Source organism: Populus alba, chromosome 11, assembly GCF_005239225.2.
Source record: "Populus alba chromosome 11, ASM523922v2, whole genome shotgun sequence".
Lineage (NCBI taxonomy): Eukaryota > Viridiplantae > Streptophyta > Magnoliopsida > Malpighiales > Salicaceae > Populus > Populus alba.
Window position 1 is genome coordinate 18249587 of NC_133294.1, and position 27343 is coordinate 18276929.

At 32.3% G+C, this 27343-nt stretch overlaps 3 protein-coding genes across 5 annotated transcripts; 1 reads left to right on the forward strand and 2 right to left on the reverse strand.

The window, feature by feature from the left end:
- Positions 1–1759: 1759 nt before the first annotated feature.
- On the reverse strand, positions 1760–11480 carry LOC118031323 (splicing factor U2af large subunit A). 3 transcript variants are annotated; one of them, XR_004684512.2, is made up of 19 exons: positions 11272–11475; positions 10975–11150; positions 10679–10786; positions 9543–9610; positions 8830–8912; positions 8698–8742; positions 8548–8607; positions 7570–7630; positions 7359–7471; positions 6573–6688; positions 6267–6365; positions 5831–5906; positions 5492–5580; positions 3779–3845; positions 3604–3702; positions 3134–3215; positions 2488–2555; positions 2035–2343; positions 1760–1934 (listed from the first exon to the last, which is right to left on the reverse strand). XR_004684512.2 is itself a non-coding variant. In XM_035035691.2 (18 exons), the coding sequence occupies exons 1-18, from the start codon at positions 11338–11340 to the stop codon at positions 2206–2208; spliced, it is 1617 nt and encodes a 538-aa protein (XP_034891582.1). In that variant the 5' UTR covers positions 11341–11475; the 3' UTR covers positions 2013–2205. The 3 variants fall into 3 exon arrangements, 2 of the variants coding, with proteins under 2 accessions (XP_034891582.1, XP_034891583.1); XM_035035691.2 differs by lacking the exon at positions 1760–1934 and having other exon boundaries at positions 2013–2343; XM_035035692.2 differs by lacking the exons at positions 1760–1934; positions 8698–8742 and having other exon boundaries at positions 2013–2343; positions 11272–11480.
- A 9177-nt stretch (positions 11481–20657) lies between these two features.
- LOC118031325 (CBS domain-containing protein CBSX5) lies at positions 20658–22823 on the forward strand. Its single transcript, XM_035035694.2, has 2 exons — positions 20658–21121; positions 21817–22823. The coding sequence occupies exons 1-2, from the start codon at positions 20763–20765 to the stop codon at positions 22637–22639; spliced, it is 1182 nt and encodes a 393-aa protein (XP_034891585.1). The 5' UTR covers positions 20658–20762; the 3' UTR covers positions 22640–22823.
- A 273-nt stretch (positions 22824–23096) lies between these two features.
- LOC118031324 (uncharacterized) lies at positions 23097–26110 on the reverse strand. The gene is made up of 3 exons (XM_035035693.2): positions 24057–26110; positions 23756–23846; positions 23097–23448 (listed from the first exon to the last, which is right to left on the reverse strand). Exons 1-3 carry the CDS (start codon positions 26034–26036, stop codon positions 23258–23260), a joined length of 2262 nt encoding a protein of 753 aa, XP_034891584.1. The 5' UTR covers positions 26037–26110; the 3' UTR covers positions 23097–23257.
- Positions 26111–27343: the final 1233 nt, after the last annotated feature.

Sequence of the window (27343 nt, forward strand, 5' to 3'; positions counted from 1 at the left end):
TAAGGAAGAGTATGGCCCTTGTGTCCTTCACGTTCTTAATAGGACTATGGAGACTGCATTTTACAGTTAATAAAATCTGTGTAATTGACTATTTTGTTTTGCCCCCCCATAATTTCCATAATTCCAAGTCATTTGGTTCTCTTTGAATCGAGTTAGATGGAAATCTGGGGTCTCAGGTTCGAGCTCTAGGTTGCTCATATGATGGCCACTGAAGGCTTACATGGTCGTTAACTTCAGGGCCCGTGGGATTAGTCGAGGCGCGCGCAAGCGGATTAGTCGAGGCGCGCGCAAGCTGGCCCGGACACTCACGTTAAACTAAAAAAAAATAATACAATACTCAAGTACAATTTAATACTTGAGGTGTGGATGTAGACTTGTCAAACCATGTTAAAAATCAAGTTTGCAAATTCTCACTTACCTATTTATTTTAAGCATTTTAATTATATTATTGGTTATTATGTTTATTTGAATTAATTTACATTATTTATCAATAGTAGTGATAAACCTAATTCACTGGATAAATCTAGATAAAATCAAGAAGAACAGTGCTGCGTGGTTGCTATTATTTGAAGTTTCTCTTTCACATTTGACTAATTCTACATATGCACTCACATCAACTTCTCCAACTTGGGACTCGATTGCGAGTTGTTGTTTTCTTGAATGATTCTACGTGTGCATTTAAAGTGCATATGTAGAATTAGTCTAATGTGAAAGAGAAACTTCAAATAATAGCAACCATGCAAAACTTTCCTTCTTGATTTAAATAGATTTATCCAGTGAAATTATCTTTTCATTTTTTTGTGGAGAAAATTTAAGTCTTGGAGCAGATTTTTTTTTGGGCATTATATATATATATATATATATATATATATATATATATATATATATATATATATATATATATATAATTTTTTAAAAATAAAAAATATATCTTTTTAGATGCATTTTTAAAAAAAAAATACTCTGAAAATGAACTATTATTACAATTTCAGATATCCTCTGAAAAATAGCTGTGATAGGAGAGGGAAAGCTTGCTTCAATTTAAAGAGCTTGATTTGATTGATGAAGCAATTGTGAAAGGAGAGAAAGTTAGCATGGAGACGGAAAATAAATTGTGTAGTGTCTTTCTTGTTTTAATACATGAGGATTTTTATTTTATTTTTCGTTGTTGATTTTTAAAATTTGTTTTGATCAAGTTGCAAAGTATAATATTAAAAAACTTAGTTGCAAAGTAAATAAAATAATTAAACCATAGGCTAATTTATAATAATAATGGTTATATGTGATAGTAGTTGTTGTAGTAATTAAAATGGTGATAATAATGATAAAATATTATTTATTTTAATAACAAGATGATGGTGATAGTCTTAGAAGGTTTTACATGGTGAATAATAGTAAAACCATGGTTATATTTTAATGAGATGACAAAATAATAATTAATAAGGCAGTGAGCAGTTATGGAATGGTGGTGTTAGCAACATTCATGAACCTCATGAATTGATAGTGCTATTTTCCCCTTCAAAGGTTAAAATATTTCTCTCCAAACTTAAACTTTAAAAATTGACTAAAAATATTTGCAATTGAATTATTTTTAATATTTGTTTTCCAAAAAACCTTTTAGAGATGCAAAACACCATTGTTTAGAGTCCAGAATAGTCTTTAGCATTATAGGTATATTTTTATTGAAAATATATTAAAATACTATTTTTTTTTATTTTTAAAAATGATACAAAAATACCAAAAAATTAATTTAAAACAAAAAAAAAATGTATTTTTTTTTAATGTAAACAAGCACACCTTAAATCGCAAGGTCGAACAATATTGCGTTTCATCAACAAACAGAAGTTCCTGGTACTCGATCAACCCTGTACACTCCACTGTCGGTGCATTCTTTGTGCGGTCCACCACCAAAATTGGCATAAAAGCCGGTTCACCTGGAAAAAGAATGCAGGTGGCCTTGCAGTAATGTTAGTCCACAAGTTGCTCAAAAAATGGAGCGAAAGGGGCGGAGATAATGAACGGGGAACAAGCCACCTTAACTATCAGATTATGCTTTTTGTTTGCTGTCAGTTGACACATAAAATCATATCTACATATCTGAGACCTCTCCGCATGAAGTAGCTGCTAACAGATGGCACTAAATGATTTGATAATATAAATTGCCATATATAAAACTTAAGAATGGAAATGGTGTTCCTAGGTTTACTAAAAACCGTAATCCCCATTGTGATACTTGTCTTCTGGATAATAAGTCGCGTTGACAGTATTTCCTCCAAATTTCCTCCCATTTAGTGCATTTCTTGCATTTGCACAGCTACTGGTATCGGAATACTCCAAGAACACCTGCAAGAAACACGAGTACAGGGTGCTATAAAACATCTCATATTCTCTGGTGCAACTAACTTCATTAGAACACTTCCTCTTCCTTTCAAACTGGGCAGTAAACTTGAAAATTTTTAGAATATGCAGCACAAGAAAACCATATACCTTTCCAGCACCAGATATTTGCTCTTCAGTCTGACTTGGGCGAGGAATAACAACATTGATCAAGGTTCCTAATCACAGCCAAGCACTTATTATTATTTGCAATATGCAGTAATAAACTGCACAAACAAAAGAACTACATACGTAAGTTGTGTGTGGTTCAGGGTAAATAATTGGATGTTAAGTGTTAATGAATGAGAGCTGTCAAGGGTGTAAAAAAGTAGTTGAAGGGTGAAGCGTTGTTTTTGTGTAATAAATTAAGCATAATGGTAGGGTGCAATAGATTTTTAAAATAATAAATTAAATCAAATACAATTTTAAAAAATAAATAATGATTATCCATGCGACCCAATATTAGGTGTAAGAAAAAGACAAGAATGAATGATGATTTGAATAAAAAACATTAAATAGAGGAATTAAGTATTAACCCCTTAAAGTTTTTCCCCTGCCCCTAAAGTTTCCCAAACACGGTTAAAAGAAGTTAATTTTAACGAGCGAAGACTCAACCCCCTTTAACCCAAAAACCAAACACAACCTTGTTAGAAACAAGCATAATAGCAATTTCCATGGCAAGATCTTTTTTTTTCTGCAAGGCAACATATAGTCTGTCCTAATCTACAAAAGTAAATTTTCATCATTATGTGCATACCAAATTTACAACATTCTTCCCGCATATCTTCTAATATTTCTTCATACTCTTCATCGTCTGCTAGTACCTCCATTGCAATTGCCTTTATCAGAAAGATGATAAAAGAGAATTAGATTTATCAATCATTCAGTCAGCATACATCCATTAAACCAAGGATGAAAAAACTGATGGTTAAACAAGGTGTGCGTTTGAAGGATGGATGATCTAAGTTCGCTGGTGCGATATGCAAATATAGTATACATGGGGACAAACATCTGAAATATCATGGCATGCATTATCTGGGGATGAAGGAACTGGGAAACATCAAAGTGCTAAAGAAACAAGCTTCCCTTCTGAGCATTCTGGAGATCTGTTTATTTCCTCTTCTTCTCCCCCATTCTTTAAATAGAGGGTTATGGTAGTGGTAGAGTAAGAGTAATACTAGTAAAGAAGAAAATAAAATCACAAACTAGAAAAAAGATATATGGCACCTCAGTTAAGCATAAAATTTTAGATGGAGAGTGTGAAGATTCCGCCAATGGTATCCCTACTCCAGGAAGATTCATAACACCAGCTTGAAGGGCCATTTTCTGCAACCCAAAACCATATGAGAGCCTCGATCATAGTTTTAAGAGTAAATAAAACAGAAGAAACATATTCTTTTACCTGGATAGCTATATGTTGCTGAGCTTGAGCTAACATATTTTCCTGTTCTGACCTGGACTGCCCACCACTGTTTCAGGCAACATGCATCCACTAAGTGTACAGAAATAATGAACTAAAAAATTAATGCACGAGTATAATCTGAAACCACACATGCACATTTTCTCATAGCTAAGGGTCTATGGAACAAACAGCAGATAGGTGCGGTACAAGAAATTTATGTTTCTCTGAAACCAATTTTTCAAGTCCCTTCATGCATTACTATTTCTTCTCAATTTTAATGAATACAACACATTCTTCATTCCTTTCTTTATAGTGGCTTGTTTTCACATCACCTATGATACGTGTGAAACAAGGAGGGATGGAAAAATGAATTTCATTGACAGAAATGCATTAATATATTGCCTTCAATTTACATCCACAAGTCAAAATGAGTCCATTTTAACTTAACTGACCTTAACGTGTGGATTCTCAAAATGAAAAAACATCTTCAACTTAAATAAGGAAGTCCATGGGATAATTATTTTCAGGTCTCCCCCCGCCCCCCTCTCCCAAGACACACATGTACATCTTTGGTCTCAATCATTGAGTGATACATGAGATTCACTTATACCCATCAAACTTCAAGAGTTAGAGAGGCAAACTGTCCACCCTTTGCTCACAGCCTTTGACAACAGATGTGATACAGAGACAACCAGCTGCATCGCCAAAGTTGGCAATGTCCCCTCCACAGTCCAAACAACCCTATCAGTTAGGTGTGTGATGGTAGTGAGATTAAACAAATTGCACAAAAGAGCCATGACACCTCGGAGAGGGTTAGTTTTTTTCTTTGAGGTCTCAAGAGAAGTCATGGACTGCTATTTTGTGCATCTCTCATGTTCCAGTCATGTCTAGATATTCCTTGAGCTTCTTTTTATCTCCAATATCTTATTTGGCTTCTAGTGTATATGGGGATTAATAAACCTAGAAAGGTTAAAACAAAATCACAGTCAACAAAAGCAAAAATATAAAGGCCAAATAAGAATACAATTGCTATTTGATTGAGAAAAAATATTTCCACCCCCCTTTGAAACCAATCAAATTTATCTGAATAATTCCTCAAAAGTTTTATGTTTCACATGACCCACTTAACACCAATCAAAATTATTCATGGGGACATCCTCCAATCAGCAATCCATACTGATTCATTAGAAGATTGATGAAGAGGAAGGAAAACATAAAAGACCTCTTGTTCTCCCTGTAAAAGCACAAATTTTAATATTCGCACTTGTACAAACACACACACTAGCATGCAAATGCACAATTTCTGTTCCCGTTGCACAGTTTCAACATTAGTGAATCTCAAATGTCACTTGTCATTTTGGAATCTAAAAATCCCAAGTCTAAAATTTATCATTATTGCTGAAGTACAAGGAAATCAGCAACGCAATAAGACTACGCTTCCAGTAAGCTTGAGAGAGCAGATTGGTTTTAAATGACACTCCTGTCATAGACAGGCATAATTTCCACCAGTGCCAACTTTGGAAAAAAATCAGGGACTACCAAGTTTTGTAAAAAGAAAATCTGCACAAACTGACAAGCCTGCCCTATAAAACCATAGCAGTACAAGCATGTAGAAAGGTAACATAAAAAAGGAGCATAAATTTTGATGCATGCATGAGGAATGATAGTGTAAATTTCAGGCAACTCTTGGCTCATTTGACTAAAAAAACTAACCTTTCAGTACCACGACGGACAGTTAAAGTTTTATCTCCCATTTTCAAGCCATTTAGAGCAGCACATGCAATATCAGTCACTGCAGGATCCTGAAGAGCTTGCACATTATTTCACCAGTTAGGAAAAAAAAATGACACCCCAACATTATACCCTAGTTTTTATATATATAATCTAAAACAAGCTAGACAACAAAGGTTTTAACAACCAATTATAAATCCAACCTAAGATGAGAGAAGCTATATTGAATTTCAGCAATCAAGATACTATTTAGATCAAAACATAATGTGATTTAGCTGTTGAGACAGATACCAAATGAATGTAATGCTTGAATTCACTCACCTGATAGACACAGAAACCATATCCTTTAGAGTTCCCAGTGTCTCTGTCCTTCACAAGGTCAAAACCACGGAGAGGTCTGCATAGATCAAAGGCAACCATTGCAACAGTTAAAACATCTATTTAGCATACCGACTAACTTGTTTGGGAGTGTGGTTGCGGTTACTTTTCAAATAACTTTTCGTACCCAAATGCATGCCAATGATTTTTTTTTTATTTTTTAAAAATCATTTTTGACATCAGCACATCAAAATGATTTGAAAACACTAAAAACATATTAATCTGAAGTAAATAAAAAAAACTAAAAAAAAATAATTTTTTTCAAAAGTGCTTTTGAAACGCAGAAACAAATAGGCATATATGAGGAGCTAAAAACACAAAGAAGACCATTGCAGCAAGAAAATTGAAAATGAAAGACAAACGTGGTTAAACTTCATACCCGAAAGACTCTAGCAGCTCTCTTATCTGTGACTCGGTAAAGTAATATGGCAATCCACCCACAAAGACACGATCAGGCCCTTCTGCTCCGCTAATTGTACTGAAAATCAGATCATAAATAAGGAGACCAAAAGTACAGGAAGATCCTTCTCAATGCAAATGGATAATGGCGTATTATACTAAACAAAAACAAGAACACAATCAGCAAGACAAGCTCCTGCTGAAATTACATAATCATTAATGCCATATTAATGCAAATAGATGCTGAGCCAATCTTCAGATTAACAATAATGAGGCACTTGCTTACCCTGGTACGAGACCAACAGCGGCTAAGTTAAGGAGAGGACTTGGTTGACTAGGACCTAGTGTTGCAGCCAATGATGGATTATAGTCTGTAGGCCTCCGAACTCTCACAGCAACCCCCTGGAAAGATCAAAGATGCATGAACTTTATGAGATCAAAGATCAAGCAAAGTAGTACGGACAAATAGAAATGAATTTATGAGATTCACATCCATGAAAATGAAGGCAATAAATATTAAAGCATATAGAAACTTTTTAACCAGCTCTTACCCACAACATCTTTAATTCAAGCCCTGCAGCATGTGGATTAAAAGACCACCAAAATATATCATTATCCTAATCAAATATTTGCAATAGTTCACTCTTGCCAGATAGCATACCAGGTCAATTCATGAATAGTTAACCGTTGTCACAGGATACACAAGAGCTTTTACACATCTAAAAGCACATTTTCTTGATGAATAAGATAATAAGCTACAACCTACTTAACCATCTCCTGCTAATACTTCTTCTAGCTGAAGCACAAAGTCTCACACATAAAAGAAGTTAACGATAGTCAACAGGAAAAATTTGGCAAGCATTGGTTTAAGAAAACTAATGTGTATCATCTTCAGTATCAAATCCATATGCTAAATGAGTCTTATCCATCAAACTACCATTTTCCATTTAATATTAAATTAATACACCTGTAGATTGAGGAAAGAATTATATAATAATGCAGAATATCACATATTGCTCCTTTACTAACACTATGTGACAAGAATAAAGGAAAAGATTTTAGAATCATTTGCCTCAAAAATAATTCCATCTAATGTCATTGCATTGCTTGCTTCTTCTACAGTTCTCATCTCCACAAACGCGAACTTCTTCTCATGATTTATGTATACATTCACCACAGCATCACCTGCGAGTGAAAACATCGGATTGTGCACCGCGATTAAATGAAAATTTTAGAAATACATCCAGAGGAACTCTAGTAAAGACACTGACAAGCTCAACTACCTGGACCAGCAGCATTTCCTCCAATTGAAGTCATAACATGGCTGAAGAATGTTGCGATTGTCTGTTTCAAAACATAAGAAACCATTTAATGCTCCAATATTGCAAGGAAATCACCCTAAATACTGGTAAGAAACAAGAAAAGAAATATTCAAAAGATTCAAAATGATAAATCCAATCTCTTGACTGCAACCAGTCATAGAACATCATGAACAGACAACCTTAAGAAAATACAATATTATATCCCCTCAATACATAACAGCAAGAATGTTAGACCCTGACATGTAGCTGCATCTACAAATATTTCTCAAAGAAATCATTGGACATGGAGCTTTTAAAACAAGATGTCTTCAAAGATCCACTTATTGAACTAAACTTGTAGCAAAATAATACTGCTTGGAAAACAATTAGCCTTTTGAATGCTACAAAATCCTTTTACAGCATTTGTCTTAGAGGGTGTTTGGGAGTGTGGTAGCGGTTGCTTTTCAAATAGCTTTTCGTGCCGAAAAGCATACCAATAATGTTTTTTCATTTTTTAAAAATCATTTTTGATATCAGCACATCAAAACGATCCAAAAAGTACAAACCGCACTTAATTTTAGCAAAAAAAAAAATGAAATTTTTCAAAAAGCAGGTTTGACCGCAATGCCAAACGGGTACTTAAAATTCCCAAGGCATCGGTCCTTGCTAGTTTTTTAAAATCAAATAACAAGAGGGATAACTCGTAGAATGCACTCACAACATAATAACCATGAAAATTATAAGAGATAATTAAAAAAAAAAAGTTGCAGTTTAAGAAGATGCTGGCAATTTCACATAGGAAAAAAAGATGGTGACAAAAAGACAATGTGAGAACAAACACAATCATGTATTTATAAAAGCATTTTGCATTGCTCAAAGTACAAGTTCTAAATGTTGAATGTAAACATTTTATAAATGTATTTAATCGCACAAACAGCAAACCAAAAACTGAGATTGAACCTGTTCATTAGCCAAGGGGGGGAGACCACCAACATATACACGACGTGCATGCCTTGTAGCCTATAAGATAGAAACATAGAGAATACGTGACAGAGATTCCATAGATAGATGCTATTTACAGCTACTTAATAAGCAACATTGCATATCCACCTGCTGGGTCATGGCATGGGCAGGCATTAATGGAAGAACTCCAAACTGTAACACATAATAGGAGAAAATCATATGCACAAAAGTGCACGACATATACATCAATACAAAAACAATGAAAGTTGTGAAGTGCACCTGTGTTGCTCCAAATTGTAAAGTGTTCTGTATCATTCCTGGCATTGTTTGAGGAACACTTGGCAGTTGCCCAGCATCATTAACTAAAATGAACAAGTAATTATAGAGGAATAAGTCAGGGAGCCAAAAGGATGAAGAAATTCTGCTATATATAGATAAAAAAAAACCTGCTAATAAATTTAATGACATCAGATGTATGGAAGTTCAGAGTTATCAACTTCGTCATAAAGCTAGATAAAGAAGCCTATCTCATACCTAAATTACACGATTCAAATAATAAAGAAATGAATTCCATCTCTGGAGATGCCAGGGAAATATTTGTAAGTCTACCAAATGGCACTCTTGTCAGTTGAGGACGAACAAGATCCAGCTAACTGATGCATTGTTCTCCGTTGACCATTAATCTACAGTGGTCACTCCGATGGGTAACAGAGTGGGACATGTAGCCCAACATTGCCTTCTTACCCAAGTGATAAACATAAACACAAACAAACAACAGACAACAACCAAACAACACAATGATGCTTCTTAGTTTTGGTAGTAAACAATAGATAAAAACTAAAAGGAAATGAAATTAAGGGTCTTTCAAAATAAAATTAAAAATTGACTAGAATGTGGCGGGCAATAGCAGACTGAAAATATAATACTTTAAGAACCCACTTTACTTGAATGGAAGAACCTATGTATACATGAGGCAGAAACTAGATGCGGACCTGTCACTGCAGTACCAGGAAGCATGCCCACCATAGATGGAGCCATGTCAAAACCACTTTTCCGCTTGCTGTCAACAAAATTAACCTTAAGAACATCATTATGAAACAATATCATCTTTAAGAATTATTATTTGAGCTTTGACGTTTCAAAAAATTTAGATTAATGTTCCATACAAGAATAAGATAATCAAAATAGGTAATTAATCAGAAGAACAGGGGAGAAAAGAAATGAAACAGCAATAAAATGAAAAAGATTAAGTGATGCTCACAACAAAAGAAGCAATATTAATGTCTTGAGGTAGATAAGGATATTTCTGTAATTTTCAGATTTGATGGAAAATCTAAAAGTTTTCCAGGTCTAGGTTATTTTCTATTTAGTATTCTATTAGTTCTAAAGTAATTAGCTTTATTAGGTTTTTCCTATTCTACATAGATTTCTTATATAGAAAATAAGTCTTTGTTGGACTAGGAGTACAAGCATCTCTATATAATGGTTCGTCGTGTTTCAATATTTTAGTGACAGTTGATGAATTAAATTATAGCAATTTTCTTTTGATTGCGACTCAATCTCCCCTTGAGTGTGACTCCTAAGAGCTTAGGTGTGAAGCTTAAGTTTTTCCATCCTCTAGGTGTGACTCCGAGAATCTATATGCATCCTTCCTCACATTCTAGCATTAATCCAAAACATTACAACCCTAAACAACCTCTAAGAGTCAGATTCAGAACAGCCCCCCAAGGCTGTTCTGCATCATTAAGATAGCCAGAAATGGCACACCTGGAAATTCATATGATAGAAAAAGCAGATTAGAATGGTAAATCATAGTAAAAAGTTGCAGTTTTACTATGTGTAAGTGAGCTAGGTGCAATTTTAACCACAACAGCAACAGAAATTGCAGTTGTATTTTTCTAACAGTCAGTGCTATGAGAAACTTTGATTGTACTGAACACCAGCAAACCTATAGCAGGGTTCGGTAGCCCCCACTTTCCAAGAGCTGTTTAAATTAATTAAAAGGACCAGCTAACCAGTAAACAAGCCGGCAATCTACACAATACATTTCATTACAAGGATCAATCTCAAAAAATATGCATGTATGTATGTATGTATGTTGCACATTAACATTACAGAAATCACATACCTTTTTGAAGGAGAACGCGACCTAGATCGATTCCGAAATCTACCCTGCGATTGAGAACTTGATCTATTTCCATTCCTTCTGTCTCTATCACCATCATAATCACGGTGCCTATGAAAAGAGCAATTATATTCATAATCAAAATATCATTCCCACGCCAACAATCATCCTAAAATAGATGACTAGCAATAATCTCGTATCTAATGAGCTCAAAATTCAATTAAATATATCCGAACAATGATAAAATAACACGACAATGAACTTCATATAGCAGAAAAAAAAATTGCGAAAATTCTAACCTATGATAATTTCGATCGCGGCTACTCCTTTCATGACGGTCAAAATCACCAATTTTTTCTCTTCTTCTATCATCCCTCACACTTCCATCCTTAGAGCCTCTATGATAGCGGTCATGATCTTTTTCCCTGCCGCGAGTCCTTGACCTATCATGTTCAGATTCACGAGAACTGTGCGTCTAACATAAGAAAAAGGACATAAATTATCTACGGAAAATGAAAAGGGGGTGTACTTCTAGTACAGTTAAGAGTTTTAAAATTTGTAGAGAAGAAACAAAGAAGAAGAAGAAATGGTGGTACCCTGTAACGGGAGACGCGATCAGTGTGATCATCACCATTTTCATCGAATCCTGCTTCGTTAGAAGACATTGTAGCTTAAATTTTGAGAAATCAAGAACCCTAATTGTGATTTTGATTTGAATCCTGGCTTAAATAGAGAAGAAGTGAGATGGATTAAAAAACAAAAGCCCTTCTTGCCTGCAATTGCGTGATAAGCCCAGATTACAATTAAGATAGAAGCCCATGTTCAAGGCTTAAGCTTGGTTTTCTTATGTAAAGGGCTCAAATGGCTTGCCTTGTTTCACCAGTACATTATTATTATTATTATCATCATCCAGTCCTCGATTCTTGCTTATTTATTACAAGCAGTGTAGGTTCTGGGTTTTGGGTAAATTCTTGTATTTTTTTTTTAAGAATAATAACTGCTAGTTTCTTAAAAAAATATAAGACAATGTATAATAAAAGAATCATAGAGCTATCATAGAGCTAAGGTGGTGTTTGGTTTATTGTTTCTCTTTTCTTAAGAAAAAATGTGTTTAGTCACGCTGTTGTGTGCATTTATTTTTTACTGTGAACAACTTCAATAATTATAACAGATTTTGTAAACACTAAAATTTAAATTTATGTTATTATTTTGAATTTTTTATGTAATATATTAATTATCAACATTATCATATCATCATTTTTATCATTATCACAACAATTATTATTATTATAATTTATAATACCATTACCATTATTATCTTTGTTGAAATTATTATTTTTATTCTTCTTCATTATTATCATCTTTTTTTAATATTATTATCATTATTACTAAAAACTATCACCGTAATCTACAAAATCCTCACAAGCATGAACATCTTTGACATTATTATATTATTTTTATTGCTCTTTATCGTATTAACCTGAGTTAACTCGGGTTATTTTATTATATTTTTTTATATTGAAATTTTTTTTTAATTTCATCATTCAATAATTAATTTATTAGTAAGTGAACTTTCTAATTTGTTTCAGTTTGTTTTCTATTAAGTTATTATAGTGTCATGACCTAGGTCATGGGTTTTGTGCGTTAATCCAAGTTGATTTGGTTTTTTTTTTTACTTTCTATAAAGTTATCTCAGTCTAATGACAAAGATCATGGATTTGACAAATTAATTGATGTTGACTCAAGTTATTTTTTTGTCCTTTTTAATTGAATTTTTTTCAATTTCATATTTAAATATTAGGTTGATTAAGAATTAATATTTATAATATATTTTTTTTAATTTACTTTTTATGATGTTATTATAGTTTCATAACTCAGGTCATGAGTTTAACAAGTTAACTCCGGTTCTTTTTTATTCTTTTTTTAATTTCATCATTTAACATTGAGTTGATTGAAAATTAGACATCTTAATTTGTTTTGTTTTACTTTATATTGGTTTATTATAATCTGGATCGTAGATTTAACAAATTAACTTGGATTTACCTGAATCATTTTAATATGTTGTCGCCTCAATATTTTTAAAAAATAATGTTTTTTTTATTTTTTTTAGTCCATCTATATTTTTTATGGTAGTCTGGATTGCATTTAGACTCTCCAAATTATTCAAGAAATTATTGAAGTTACATTGAACTCCCATATAATTTAATTTTTTTTATTAATAAAAATCAGCGATGCCTGAATCGCACTATAACGCGAGCCACCAATGTTGTCTTCTCAACAACCCCTTGACTTTTCCTGTTGCTTCCACAGGAACTGCGGTGTGAGAAATGGCACCTACTTGTATTATGGCCTCTTCAGTGTCCATTGGTGCTCCAAATATTGTTTTTTTTTTTTAGGATATGCATAATGATACCTTCTTCACCATAGCTGTTTTCATCTCTAATGATCAGATGTTTTGCTTTTTCTATAATTTTTGCCGGTTTCTACAGGCAGAGTTTTCTTATTTTATTCTCTTAATGTTTGTTTTGACAAGATGCAGTCCAGTATTAATTTCCTCTGAATTTCATCCCATTTAGACACCGTTTGGCATTGCGTTTCAAATGGTATTTTGCTCAAATTCAATTTTTTTTTTTTTGCTAAAATTGAGTTCAGTTTGTACCTTTTGAATCGTTTTGATGTACTAATGTCAAAAATAATTTTTAAAAAATGAAAAAACATCATTGGCATGTATTTCGACACGAAAAGCTATTTGAAAAGCAACCGCTACCACACTGCCAAACACGCTCTTAGTTCATCTCTTGCCCATGCATAGCCAGAGTATCGGAGTACTCCAGGAACACCTGCAAGGAATAAAAGTGTAAAATTATTTTGGGAAAAATTTGTATATTTTCTCTTGTATGATACACAAAACTAGGGTGAGAAACGTTCCAAATCCTAATAAAGTTGGTAATCAAAAGATTTATAGAATAAATCCTCATGAAATTATTGATATACTCGTGAAGATAACAAGACAAAACTGAAAATTCAATGAATTGAGGTTAAAATTAGATGCAAAAACAGGAAATCAAACACCTCTCGAGCACCAAAGGTTAAAATGCAGGGTTTTTTTTTTCCTGTTTTAATTTGTTTGGATTGTGGTTGAAATATGGGGTTTCTTTTTAAATAATGACATTTTTGTAATATTTATGAAACGGGAGCAACAACTCTTTTTTTTTTAAAAAAAAGTTACGAAATTAAAAAATGGTTTTTATTTTTATTTTTGAGGTTCAATGGCTCTTTACTCATTAAATGTAAAAATAATAACAAACCTGTAAATAATCAAGTAATTTTTATTGAATTTTTTGTATCATCAGATATAAAATGTAAACCAACTCAAAAGATAGTGGCAGGAAGCAGCACACCAGGAAATATGGGACGAACTCCTCCTTTTATATATTCCAATCGAGCTGCCGAATCAATACGAGGCTAGAAATTAATAAACCAGTTTTTGACCGGTTCGGGTTCGAGACTCGTTCTATGACCATACTCCCTTCCCATGTTTGAGAAATCTGATTTTACACATACAATAAAATTTAGATTACAAGGTATAAATTTTTAAAACTCGATAATTAAGTATAATTCTATAGACTGCCAGGTGTAATTCTTCCTTCAGGAAAATAGATGGAACAAACCATAATGTAAGAATTAGATAATCTATAAACTTATTGTGATATATTTTCTTAAGGCATCGTTTGTTTACTGGAAAGTAGTTTTTTTTTGAAAAGTGAATTCCAAGAAAATATTTTTCGATATTTGGTAGTGTAATAGAAAATAAGTTGGAAAACACTTTCTAGTATTTTGGTTATGTTATTGAAAATGAGCTGGAAAATAACTTATTAATATTTTATTTTTTCAAGTTTATTAAAATAATAAAGAACAAATCTTACAAATTAAAAATTTGAATGAGAATGAAATTAAAAAATATATAATTTCATAAATTATCTCAAATAAAATAAATAATAATCAAAATAATAGAGATCAAATCTAAAAAATTAAAAAAAAAATGAAAGATGAAGAAATTAAAATAATAATAATCAACATTTCATAAATTATTTCAAATAAAATAAGTAACAATCAAAAGAATGAGGACCAAATTTTGATAGATAAAAAATTTCAATAAAAAAATGATAAGAAAAAAGCAAATAGAAATTATAAAAATAAGAACCAAAGTTAATATAAAAATAAAATTTTAAGAAATGAAATTGAAAATTAAATATTCAAAATAAAATATATATAGCAATCAAAAGTTTGAGGATCAAATTTGATATAATTAGCAAATAATGAACATTTCTAAATTTTTCACAACTTCTGGAAAGTGTTTTCCCCCCAAATTTTTCAGGAAAACACTTTCCTAAAAACCAAGCCAAATTTTTTCCTTTACTGGAAAGTATTTTCCATTGACCAACTTTTCTAATGACAAACAAACACAAGAAAGTTTGGAAAGTGATTTCCTGGAAACCACTTTCTGGAAAACAAACATAGCTAAAAGAAAAACACTTTCCTGAAAGCAAGCCAAATTTTTTTTTTATTGAAATTGACTGGAAAAGTGTTTTCTGTTGACCGAAAAGTATTTTTCGTTGACTAGAAAGTGTTTTTTGTTGATAAAAAAATTTTTTTTGTTAACTAACTTTTTTAATGATAAACAAACACAAAAAAATTTGAAAAATACTTTTTTAAAAATTACTCTTCAAGAAACAAATATGGTCTAAAATATCATGTGAGTTCTAGAAGCACACACGCACGCTTGTAGCATTGTTGAACTATGTAGAAGCTTACAACAAAGCTTACATTTAATTATATCTTTTGTGTCGTGTGGCACTGCGGTGCAACCTGTTTTTTGCAAATTTTTTTAAAAATTTTTTGTTAAAATTAAGTGCGGTTTGTACCTTTTTGGATCGTTTTGATGTGTTGATATTAAAAATAATTTTTTTAAAAAATAAAAAAAAACATTATTGACATGTTTTTTGACACGAAAAATATTTGAAAAGTAACCGCTACCACACTCTCAAACACCTTCTAAGATTTATACATGCCATGGGCCCACCATGTCATAACTCGTAAATAAAGATGCTAGAGAGGCTTCAACGGATTTTAATGCATCTCGTGAGGAATTTGATCACGCATTCTACGCTTGAGTGTCGCCCAGTAGTAATTTTTTTACGATCTAAGCAAATTTAATTTTTTATTTTTTTTATAATTTTTATTTTTTTAAGTTTGTATATATTTTATATTTTATTTTTTTAATATTTAGTTCGTTAAAAATTAAGTTTTAATATTTTACTAAATTTATTTATTTTAGTCAAATGACTCGGGTGATATATTTAATAGGTTAATAATGTTATATTTTTTTTTTATTTTTGTTTTTATTACTTGTTGTTGCTTTATAAAAAAAAAATACATTTTTATCCGCTTAATTTTTTTTTTTTATTCGACCTGCGAGGAAGTGGAAGTCAAATATAGTTCTCAAACTCTTTCACATCAATCTTAAAAAGTGTCATCATTATTAAGAGTTAATTCGGAAGTTTATTGTTGAATTAGAATCTATTATTTTTTATTGTTTAATGCAATATTGTTTTAATTTTTTCAAAAAATATATCTTAAATTTTGACCTAAATAGATTTTGAACAGTTTAACCATATCGTCAAAGTTATAGGTATCATGCTAGTTTACCTAGATTTAGTCATGAATTTACTCTGTAAATCGTGGAACCAACCTAGCATGTGTTCTACTTATCTTGACATGAAAATTTAATCGAGGCATGCCATCACGTGGACCGTCTTTTCCTGTAAAGCCAAACACTTACTACGTGGTCTAAAAATGGCAGAGGCATGGTAGACAGACGTGTCGTTTCACTGTCAGTTGCACGGGCACTTGGTGCACCTCCAAGTCTACTTATCTTTTGCCTGCACGCGCATAAATATAATTCTTTTTATACCATGACTTGCCTGCAACATTTTTATCTGCCACGTCAGAACACGTGGTGGACCCAGCGACTAAACGTCATTGCCGAGACAGCACTGGATTAATTTGTGTGTGCCGGACCAAGTTATGTACAGGGCTTTTTCTTTCAATGATCCCTAGATTTTTCCATTTTGCCGGTTTAGTATTGCTTTTTTAATTGTGTTTGATGATTGATTTGTTTTTTAGTTTTTTTAATGATTTTGAAATGTTGATATTAAAAATTTAAAAAAAAATTAATATATTCTTAAATTAAAAAATATTTTACATTAAAATATCAAATTAATACTTTTTTAAAAAATAAGAAGAGCTCATAATTATCAGTTTTAAATTGTGAGAAATTCTTATCTTATCTTATAATATACAAAGATAATATTTATAGTTGAAGTCACTATAATTGTGACAAATAATTGTATATCTCTACAGAGATAAAAAAAACCATATAGAAGCCTTCTTCCTTCCATTTTTCATATTTTATAATTACCAATTTTCAACAAGGTAACAAAAATAAAATATAATAAAATAACAGTTCTCAATATTGGCTGTGAGAAAATGTAAAAGTGATTAGATACCAAACAATTAATTTTAAAAAAAATTCATTTTTTTGAAAAACTATGGCCACATCCATTACCAAACAGGCCAACTAGTTCTCTCATCTAGTCTTGTTTTGGGTCTTCCATGGTCAAAATTGTACCAAGCAATTTAACAATATCCTCGTAAAAATTAAAAGTCTTATCAATGTCGCGTGTTTATTTTGACGGTTTAACATGTTTAATGTTTTTTTAAATATTTATTTTAGTAATTTTAATATATCTATATAAAAAAATATTTTAATAATCAAGAATCATTCTTACAAGAGAACCGGACACGTAAATGAATTATATGCATCGAGCCTGCATTTTTCTACAGCTTTGATGAGCTACGAGACAGGCTACTAGACACGCGTTCAAAATGGTAGAAAGTATAAATGGTCAGAGAAGCCGGCCTAGCGGTTTCCCTTTGTAAGTTGTGAAGGTATTCATTTCGTTGCTAGGATATTTTTTAAAATATTTTTTATTTATAAATATATTTAAAATAATATACTTTTTAAAAAAATATTTTTAATATTAATACATTAAAATAATTTTAAAATATTAAATTAAAGTAAAAAAAAATTAAAAAATTTTTAAAATACAAAAATAAACAGTGAAAAAAGTATAAATTTCTCTAGAGATAAAAATCATATAATAAACATCTCACGTGATATCTTTCCATAATCTATCACAATGTCAATGACCGCCCTCGCTCGGGCCATGTTGATTTGTGCGGTGCGAGAAACAATGGAGCCTTGGCTTGAAGCCAGAAGGCGGTTTATCAAATGAATATTCAATTCAAAAATTTAAATTCTTATATTAATTTTTTAATACATTTCTTTAAATTAAATTTTTAATAAAAAAAACTAGTATGAGTTTACTCTTGCGGGGTAATAAAATTATCTAGAATTAAAAATAAACTAGTAAGATTTGAATATATTAAAAAAACCATCTCAAATCACTTGATATCGAGATGATTTTGTTAACAAATTTAAAGCTCTTAATTTTGCTTCATATTTTCAGCAATAAAAATCGCAATCCTATTCTTCTTCCTCGTCCTTTTCAAACATGTTCTGTAACAAATAGTGGAATCATAGAGTATTGTCGATGGGTGTTTGGAAGTGTGGTAGCAGTTACTTTTCAAATAGCTTTTCTTCCAAAAAGTATTCCAATAATGTTTTTTTATTTTTTAAAAATTATTTTTGATATCAGCACATTAAAACGATTCAAAAAATACAAATCACATTTAATTTTAACAAAATAAAAAAAAATTGAAATTTTCTGAAAAGCCGGTTCAACCTCAATCCCAAACATGCACGACAACGACGACTCCAAGTGCAGCGAAACTTGGCTGAGCTGCTGCCACAAGCATTGTGCGGCCATGGAAGCTCAAGCCATCTCCTTCACGCTAAAATTAACCAAATTAAACAACATATTCGAAAAGATATGCCATTAGTCAAGAACAGAAAAGAGACGAGAAGACGAGAACAGGCATGCACGCCTTTGATCTATTACTCTGATGAGTTAGAAATTGAAAGAATATTATTCAAGAGCTCGGTGGAGGGAAGAAACCATGGCTCTCTCTCTCTCTCTGTATAATTAAGGTCTTCTATCTCTCTGTTATTAACGTTAAAGAGAGAGAGAACATGATCATCGATCATGGTTGCTGTGAATCACATCTTGTTCTTGTATGGAAATATCTCCCAGAAGAAAGGGTCCGGGGATTTCCTTGGTAGAGATTTAACTATCTTTCTGCAGCAAGCTGGCTTGATGTAAGCTTTCCAGCAATTATTCCACCCTGAAACTTGGCTCCGTACACCTTCATTATGTGAGAGACCCGTAGCCTTTGGTTTGTGATAAGATAATAATTTAAAAAATAATTTTTAAAAAATAAAAAAAATATTATTTTAATATATTTTTAAATACATTGACTTTTATGATATGATTTCGACAAAAACATCTTTCTAGGGCTTATTTTGCTTTCAAACTACTTTTTTTTATTATAGAATTCTAAAAATGATACCAAACCACAATATTTTCAAAATACATCTAGTTTTTTTTGCCAAATTTAAACAGATGAAAAAAACAAATATAAAAGAGAAATTTCCAAGGACTCAAAACTTATTTTGTTATTAATAAGGTGTTAGTCTAACGGCTAAGGCGCTATTATATTCCTATAAAGATAAGAATACAAGTTCGATTCATAGAAAACACATTTATTAAAAATGACATTCACTAATCATGAATGGGACTAATCTTATCCTTTAAAAGGATTTGAAATATTTGGGTAAAAAAAAAAAAACTTATTTTACTAAAAGAATTTTGTAGGATGTTGAGATAACTTTTAGAATTGCATTTTAAATACTGATTCCTGAAAATTTGAGTTTTTTTTTCAATTTAAAATTATTTTTTATATTTTTGAATTATTTTCACATGTTAATATTAAAAATAAATATTATTTTAATATATTTTTAAATAAATATTATTTTAAAAAATAATCACCATTCGACTCTATCTCAAAGCACGCGTGAAAGAATCAGCATATCTACCTGGATCTTCTTTTTTATGTATTTGAATGTTCATTAATTGTGGGACCACAATGGGGTTAGATATCGGATTCCATATTAGAAAACATCAACTTCATGCTAAATCTTCTGTTTAGGTATGGGGTTTGGGTTGACAAAATCAACGGTTTATATTTTTGAAATCTAAACCACGATTTTGGTTTGTATTTAAAAAGAAAAATAACTACAAATTAGGAAAAATAAAAATTTCCATCGCCAACTAATAAAAATTAAATCTTAATTCACAAATATATTGTATTATGTTACCTGTAACTGTAATTTGAAGGGAGTCCAAATAGTCCCTTATATAACTTAAATTAAATACCAAGTCGGATTTTATAATATTTATATTTTATTTATAACCTATAGAGTAAATATTTTTATATTCATACACAACCCAAAATTGTAACTATTCAAAGAAATATATATATATATATATATATATATATATATATATATATTGCATGTGTAATACTAATGTAGGTATTTTATATTAGATTTTATATCAGATTTAACAATATTTATATTAGATTCATTAACCATAAAAAAAATATTTATATAAAATCCAAAACAATAACTATATAAAAAGACAAACTTACTCTTTCATGTTAGTTTGGTTTAAATATGAAGAAACGATTGATTGACGTTGCAGTTAAAACTGTATTTAGATTCATTAAACTGGAAGAAAATATTAAATTAATATTTTTTAATGTATTAATATTAAAAAATTCTAAAAATATATTTTAATATATTTTTAAATAAAAAATACATTTTAAAAAAATTCTATACCTATCTCACCAAAAGTAAAAAACACTTTGCTTATAAATAATCCAAAACCACCTCACCCTTCACATAGCTTCCTCTTCTCTCTCCAAACAACACCATCAGGCCGTCTTGTCTCTCCATATCTCTCTCTCTCTCTCTCTCTCTCTCTCTGTTAAATTCTTTCTGTGCATGGCAGTCAGTATCTTATCAAATGAGGTATCTGACCTGTGTCTTGGAAAACCTGCGTTGAGCTCTCTGTCAGCTTCTGCAACCGTCGGTGACGCGTTGTCTGCTCTCAAAAGATCTGGTGATTTGTTTTTAAGCGTTTGGAGCTGTGATCACCTTCACCATTGCAACTCTCCAATATCGATCCAGGTTGACTTTGAAGAATGTAAATGCGTTAGCAAGGTTTGCTTGGTGGATGTGATTTGCTTCTTGTCTGTAGAAGAGAATTTGAAGAATCCGGGAAAAGCCCTTCAAGAACCGGTCTCTGTGCTTTTAAATTCTAAGATTCCTGGACTTGTTAGGCACCTGGAACCGCATGCCAGGCATGTTCATTCATTTCTTGATTTTTTTATTTCTTTCTGAGATTTGGATTTTCAATTGCTGATTTTTTAGGGAATTTGGAGTTTTTTTTTAATGTGGTTGTCCCGGAATTGAATATTTTTAATCTTTATTTTTATCTTGTATATTTTTAATTGTTATCATCACACCACCTATATTGTTTTACCTGTTCATTGTTAGGTTACGTATTGGTTGGATTTTTTTTCTTCAAAAAAATCTCAAGCTGACTTGAAATGTCCCCACATAACTTGTCCGTGTCAAGAATTTGTCGGTATTAATTTTTTATTTATGTGAAACTTCTATGTTTATAGATTTTTCATGTGATGCATAAATACTTAAAATCTGGATGAATTTAATATGCGAAAACTAAGTACAGGAATTTAATTGATCACACGGAAAAATTACATAAAAGGAACAAATTTTGGAGTGTTTGATGTGTGGCTGCCGGAGAGCGTTGTCGCTCAACATCTCTTTCTGTAGGGTGAACTCTACATAAGAAAGACGCGTTGCCATAAAGAATGTAATTATTTAATGGATTTGACAATGAATTTACCACCCTCTCATTACTATTACAGCAGTTGTATCTGTTTTTCTTTGAGATTTTCTGATCTGTTTAATCTGTCTCTGTCTTAATCGTGTCTTTTTGCGCATCTAATGATTTTCTCTTGCTCTTTCTCAGCCTGTTGGAGGCCATAGATGCCATCCTTGGAGGGGCACTGAACCTTGTGATACCTCTTCGCAACCCATTCACAAGAAAGAAGCTGATGTACAAATCCGCAGCCAACTCCACCCTCCACAACAACCGTGAGTACTGCTGGCTGGCTCAGGAAGACATAATCCGTTACCTCCTCAACTCCATTGGCCTCTTCTCTCCAACTCCAAACCACACCATCGAGTCCCTCGGCCTCATTGACTCTGAATCCTTCTTTACTGTCCATTATGATGACCCTGCCTCCTCTGCATTGCCCTTGATCTCCCAGTCCCTCGTTAAACAAACATCTGTAGCCATTCTCGATACAGATGGTAAGTTGATTGGCGAAATCTCACCATTCACATTGAACTTTTGTGACGAGACAGTGGCAGCTGCAATCGCAACACTCTCTGCTGGGGAGTTGATGGCTTACATAGACTGCCGTGACCCACCAGAGGACCTGTTAAGGTTGGTGAAGGAAAGACTGGAAGAGAGGAATCTAGGACCTGCATTGGACTTGATAGAAGAGGAATCAGGAATTTCATCAATGTCATCGTTTTCATCTTCATCAGATGAAGAGTTTGGAATGGGAAGGAGTGGGGGGGTATCTGGGAATTCAGCAGGAGTGAGGGGTACCGCCCAGACAGTCGTGTGCTATCCATGGAGCTCGTTGGTGGCAGTGATGATTCAGGCTCTTTCACATCGTGTAAGCTGCACATGGGTTCTTGAAGAGGATGGCACTTTGCTTGGTGTTGTCACCTTCGCAGGAATGATTAAAGTGTTGCGGGAACGTTTGAAGTCAATGGCGTGAGCATTCAGAATCAGTCACGTAAAACAAGAAGAGCCAAAACTTTGATTTTATGCCAACATTCTGCTCAATGGTTTCTTTTCTTTCAATTTAATATTTATAATTTTGAAAACGTTATATTTTAAGCAACTATGAAAATGGACATCACAGAACTGGGATTGGTTATGACAATGAGACCTTCTTATGATGGACTGAATTAATTCAACGCTTTACAATTTTACAATTGTAATTTGAAGATGAAGAAGAAGAAAATATATAATGGCAATGAATTAAATTACTTTTTAGGGGTGTGATAGAGATTATATTTTAAAATTATTTTAGTTTAGAAATATATTAAAATAACAATTTTAACAAATGTCCCTGTTGAAGATGCCCGGAAAACAAATGGCATGGTTATAGAGAAGAAAAGGAGGAGATATTATCAGTTACTTGAGCATGATGAAGAATGACTCAGCCAAAAAAAACAAAAAAAAAGCAAGACCTTTTCACCCTTTTATTTTCTTATCTGGGTATTGTTTTCTATACATAGAATACAACCTAGCTGGTGAGCTGAAACTGGAAAGAATGAGGATGGGATACAAATGGAAAGCATTGAAACAATCAACTCTTGCTTCAAAGTGATTATAATAGCCTACGATTGAGCTCAGACGTACATGATAATAAGGCTTCTCTTACTTGAAGATTGCTAGAGTCCATATGAAGAGCATCTTCATAGAGCCTCCTTGCTTGCTGCAGCAACTTCACTTTCTCTCTGCTATTAGTTGGCCGTAAACGGGATCTCTGCTGCAATACCACACCCCATCTATACAAGGCTGCAATCCACCAATGTTAAAGTTCAGTATAATTTTACACTTTCTTGACACGCCACTTTTTTTTTCCTTTTTGTTGTTTCTGAATGGATTCAATTTATTGTTGCACAAATAAAAGCACTTCATCCTGGCAATCTGATGATAATCTTATCTTTGCAACTCATACAGTGCCATGCTCCTTGGAACTCCAGGTAAGACATGATTCTCCCTTTGGGATTGTCTTAAATGGATATCATCTTTTGTCAAACAGATCCTTCCAGTACAAGTTTATAACTCGATTGACTTTTATTAAAGAAAAAAAGTTACTCACCATCTGGTGCGTAGACATTGCCTTTGGACATCATGGCATCAAATTTGTCAATTGCAGCCAAGAACACTTTCTCAGCATCATAAGCAGCTTCCTGAAATCCAAAAAAGATTGAAGATTCAGCACTGGATGTTGAATTGTTAAAAGTAAGCTGCAACCTGAAAGGTTATTCCTGTAGTCCAAATCCTAACTGAGCTAATTACATGGACACTTGTACAAGAAGGGCCAAACCAAGCAGCCTTAGCAGTACATACAGAATCAACAATAAAATTATAACAATTTCAAGGTGCCAGTGAACACTTACTGGTCCAATATCTGCAATCAACTGAGCACGAAAGGAGAGGGCAAGGCCCCAATTGTACAAGGCTCTCACATCATTCCCATCAATCGATAATGCCAGCCTATATTTTCTGCCCGCTTCAACTAGGAGTTCTTCACACTCTTCACACACATTTACAAGTACAGATGCTATTTTATCTTTCTTCATTACCTGTTCGTCTAGACCTTTGAGTATTCCACCATGATCATTTGCATAAAACGGATCCCTTCTTGAGAGGAGAGTTCGCAGCTCGCGACTAATCTTTAATTTTAGTTCTCCATGAAGAAGATATGTATTGCCCAATTGGCCGACAGCCAAAAGACTCATGGGCTTCATGGCTATGGCTTTGGAAAGTAACTTCGCAGACTTGTGCAAAATAATTTCTACATGCTCTTCATCACTCCTTCCCCTTAGAAACTCCTTGGCTTGTTTCAGAAGGTTGTTAGCTTCTGTAAGGTGCCTATCAAACACCACGTCATCTGAAACCACTGAAGAAGAAGAAGAAGACGAAACAACTTCACTATCAGGTACTGACTGGTGATCACCTAAATGCAAATCATCATCCACCCACCCTTCTTCGAGTTGAGACCTGTAACTCTCATCTTCACTCATCTTCCAGGTGTGCGAGGATCTGTAAGCTCTGGAGGATTTCCTGTACATCTGCTTTTGCACGAAGTTAGTTTCTGTTTCCATTTGTTCTAAACTGACACCAAAATCCACAGAATCAAATAGATTATCCTGGGATTTCCATGTTTCAGTTTCATTATTCTGATCCATCTTCCAATAAACACCATCATTACCTGTGAACTGCAACCTGTTATTTTGGTAACGATACTCTTCATTATTAACAAGTCTTTTTCTATCCCCACCTACATCCCCCAAATTCACCTTTCCATTTTCCGAAATTCTAGTCCTTTGACTATCCAAATTCAAAGCAGACTTATTCATTGAACCTTGAGAAAAAAGGAAATCCCTATTCGCTTTCTCATTATCAACAGCATTAAGAACCTCTTCTTCAACAACTGGCGTCGAGTTATTTCCTTGAGCTCGATCATTTTCCACACCCTTCGCAGTCCCCTGCTTAGCAATCTCTTTCTCTTTCTCTTTCTCCTTCACTTTGTTACTCTTTGAACTAACCGCTTTCTCTCCAAACAAACCCCCAACAAATTGTAAAAACTCAAACCCAACTTCACCAATCTCCTTACCTTTCATACTTGAAGATGATTTCTGATTCTCAACTAACACACCATTAACATTTCCTGAATTAACGATATTTGCCTGGACAATATTTCTCGCATTCAAAGCCGAAGCCTTTATCGATTGAATCACATCAACATAATTCTCCAAATCACCCAGTTTAATTTCTTTAGAATCAATAGCTCTCTGTATATCATTCTTCAAGTCACTAGCTTTAACATCAAAACCATCAAAAAAACCCACTAAACTCCTTAACCTATCACTATAAACCCTAAAAAACTCCTCTTTAGCTTTTCTCTTAATTGCATTCACATTAAACTCATTAAAACTCCCCCCACGTACAAACCCAAAGGAAAACCCAACAGCAAAAACCAAAACAGAAGCTGGAAACACTATAATTGAAGAAACCCTGACCCTAGAAATTGCAAGGGCACAAAAAATACCCAATATAAACATAAAGACATGTTTTTTATCATCGATTCCTATAGAAACTAGAAAATTCCTCAACTGGGCTGACTCACCCGAGTTGACGGAGTCACCACCAATGAGTCCCAAGTCGTGCCAGCCATTATAAGTGTCCGAAGCAGATGCTTGGATTGGAGAGAAATGTCGGGGTTTGTGAGTAAACAGAGGGTTTTTTGTATGGGAAATGCGAAGGAGGGATTTTTTATTTTCTCGAGAAAGTGATTGAAAATGAAAGAGGAAAATTGAAGGAGGGGATTGTGGAGCTGCGCAATTAATTGGGTTTATAAAAATTAGGGTTTTCATTTGGGAATTTTGTTGATTTTGAAGTGGAAATTTTCTGTTTGTTGTTACACTTGCAACCCAGGAGGAATTTTCAGTTGGTTAGTTTGTTAGGCACATTTAAAGAGAAGAGAAGTGAAGGAAGGGACCTCAGAGGGAAACAAAGAAGACGACACGTCGTTGAACATCATATGTTCTGCTTCTACCCTCGTAATTTATAGCGTCTTTCACAGTATGATAACTATTGTTTTTCAAATAACTTTTCGTGCCGAAATATATGTTAATAATATATTTTTTATTTTTAAAAAATTATTTTTGATATCATCACATCAAAACAATCCAAAAAATACAAACCGCACTCAATTTTAGCAAAAAAAAAATTCAAATTTTTTAGAAACACAGGTTGAACCGCGTTCCTAAACAGCCCTTTACTCATTACAAGCCCGCTATTCTTTAAATAATAATAATAATAATAATTTAAAGTAAAAAATTATATGTTTTATATTATTTTGACATTAATTTTTTTTAAAATATATATTTTTATATATTTATAAATAAAAAATACTTTAAAAAATAATATCTATCATAATTTTTAAATAATCAATTGATATTTTTTGATGTTATATTTGTATTTCTCGCATGTTATCTTGTAATTAAAAAGAAAAAAAACTAATTTTTTTTTGTCATATTTTTCCTTGGTAAATGTTGTAGTCTCTCGTAAAAACACTAGAGGTTGATTAGAATTAAGTACTTCTCTAATATTTTAAAATTTTAGGGTAAGAAAAGGAAAAGATTGGATTTTATATTCAAATGTAATATTTTTTTAATTTGTAGAACTAGAAGATTATAAATATACTAAGTTTGAAAAATATATTTATGATGTTTTCACGTATTCTTTTACAAATTTATTTTTTATTTTTTAATTATAAAAAAACAATTAGATTCCTTAGTTTTAATTCTAACTCTAACTCTTTGTTTTCCATTTCAAATCTTTTATTTTTTATAATTGAGTCAACTTAATCCATTTCAAATCAAAATTTAAATTTTTTATTTATTTAAAATAAATTTTTATTTATGTTATTATATTTTAATATTAAAATTAATCTTTAAAAAATAAAAAATATTATTTTGATATATTTTTAAAAAATTATTGTAACCCTAAAGATTTTTTTTTATTATTTAGGAATGATCTTACGAAGGGCCCAGTATTTGGAGCATGATCTGGCCCTCAAGCATGAGCCAATGCCACACGGGCCGCAAGAGAATTGAAGCTTACATCCTACTAGTCTCGGTCAGGCCCAGCTCTTGACTGGCTAAACCCAATGCATCGC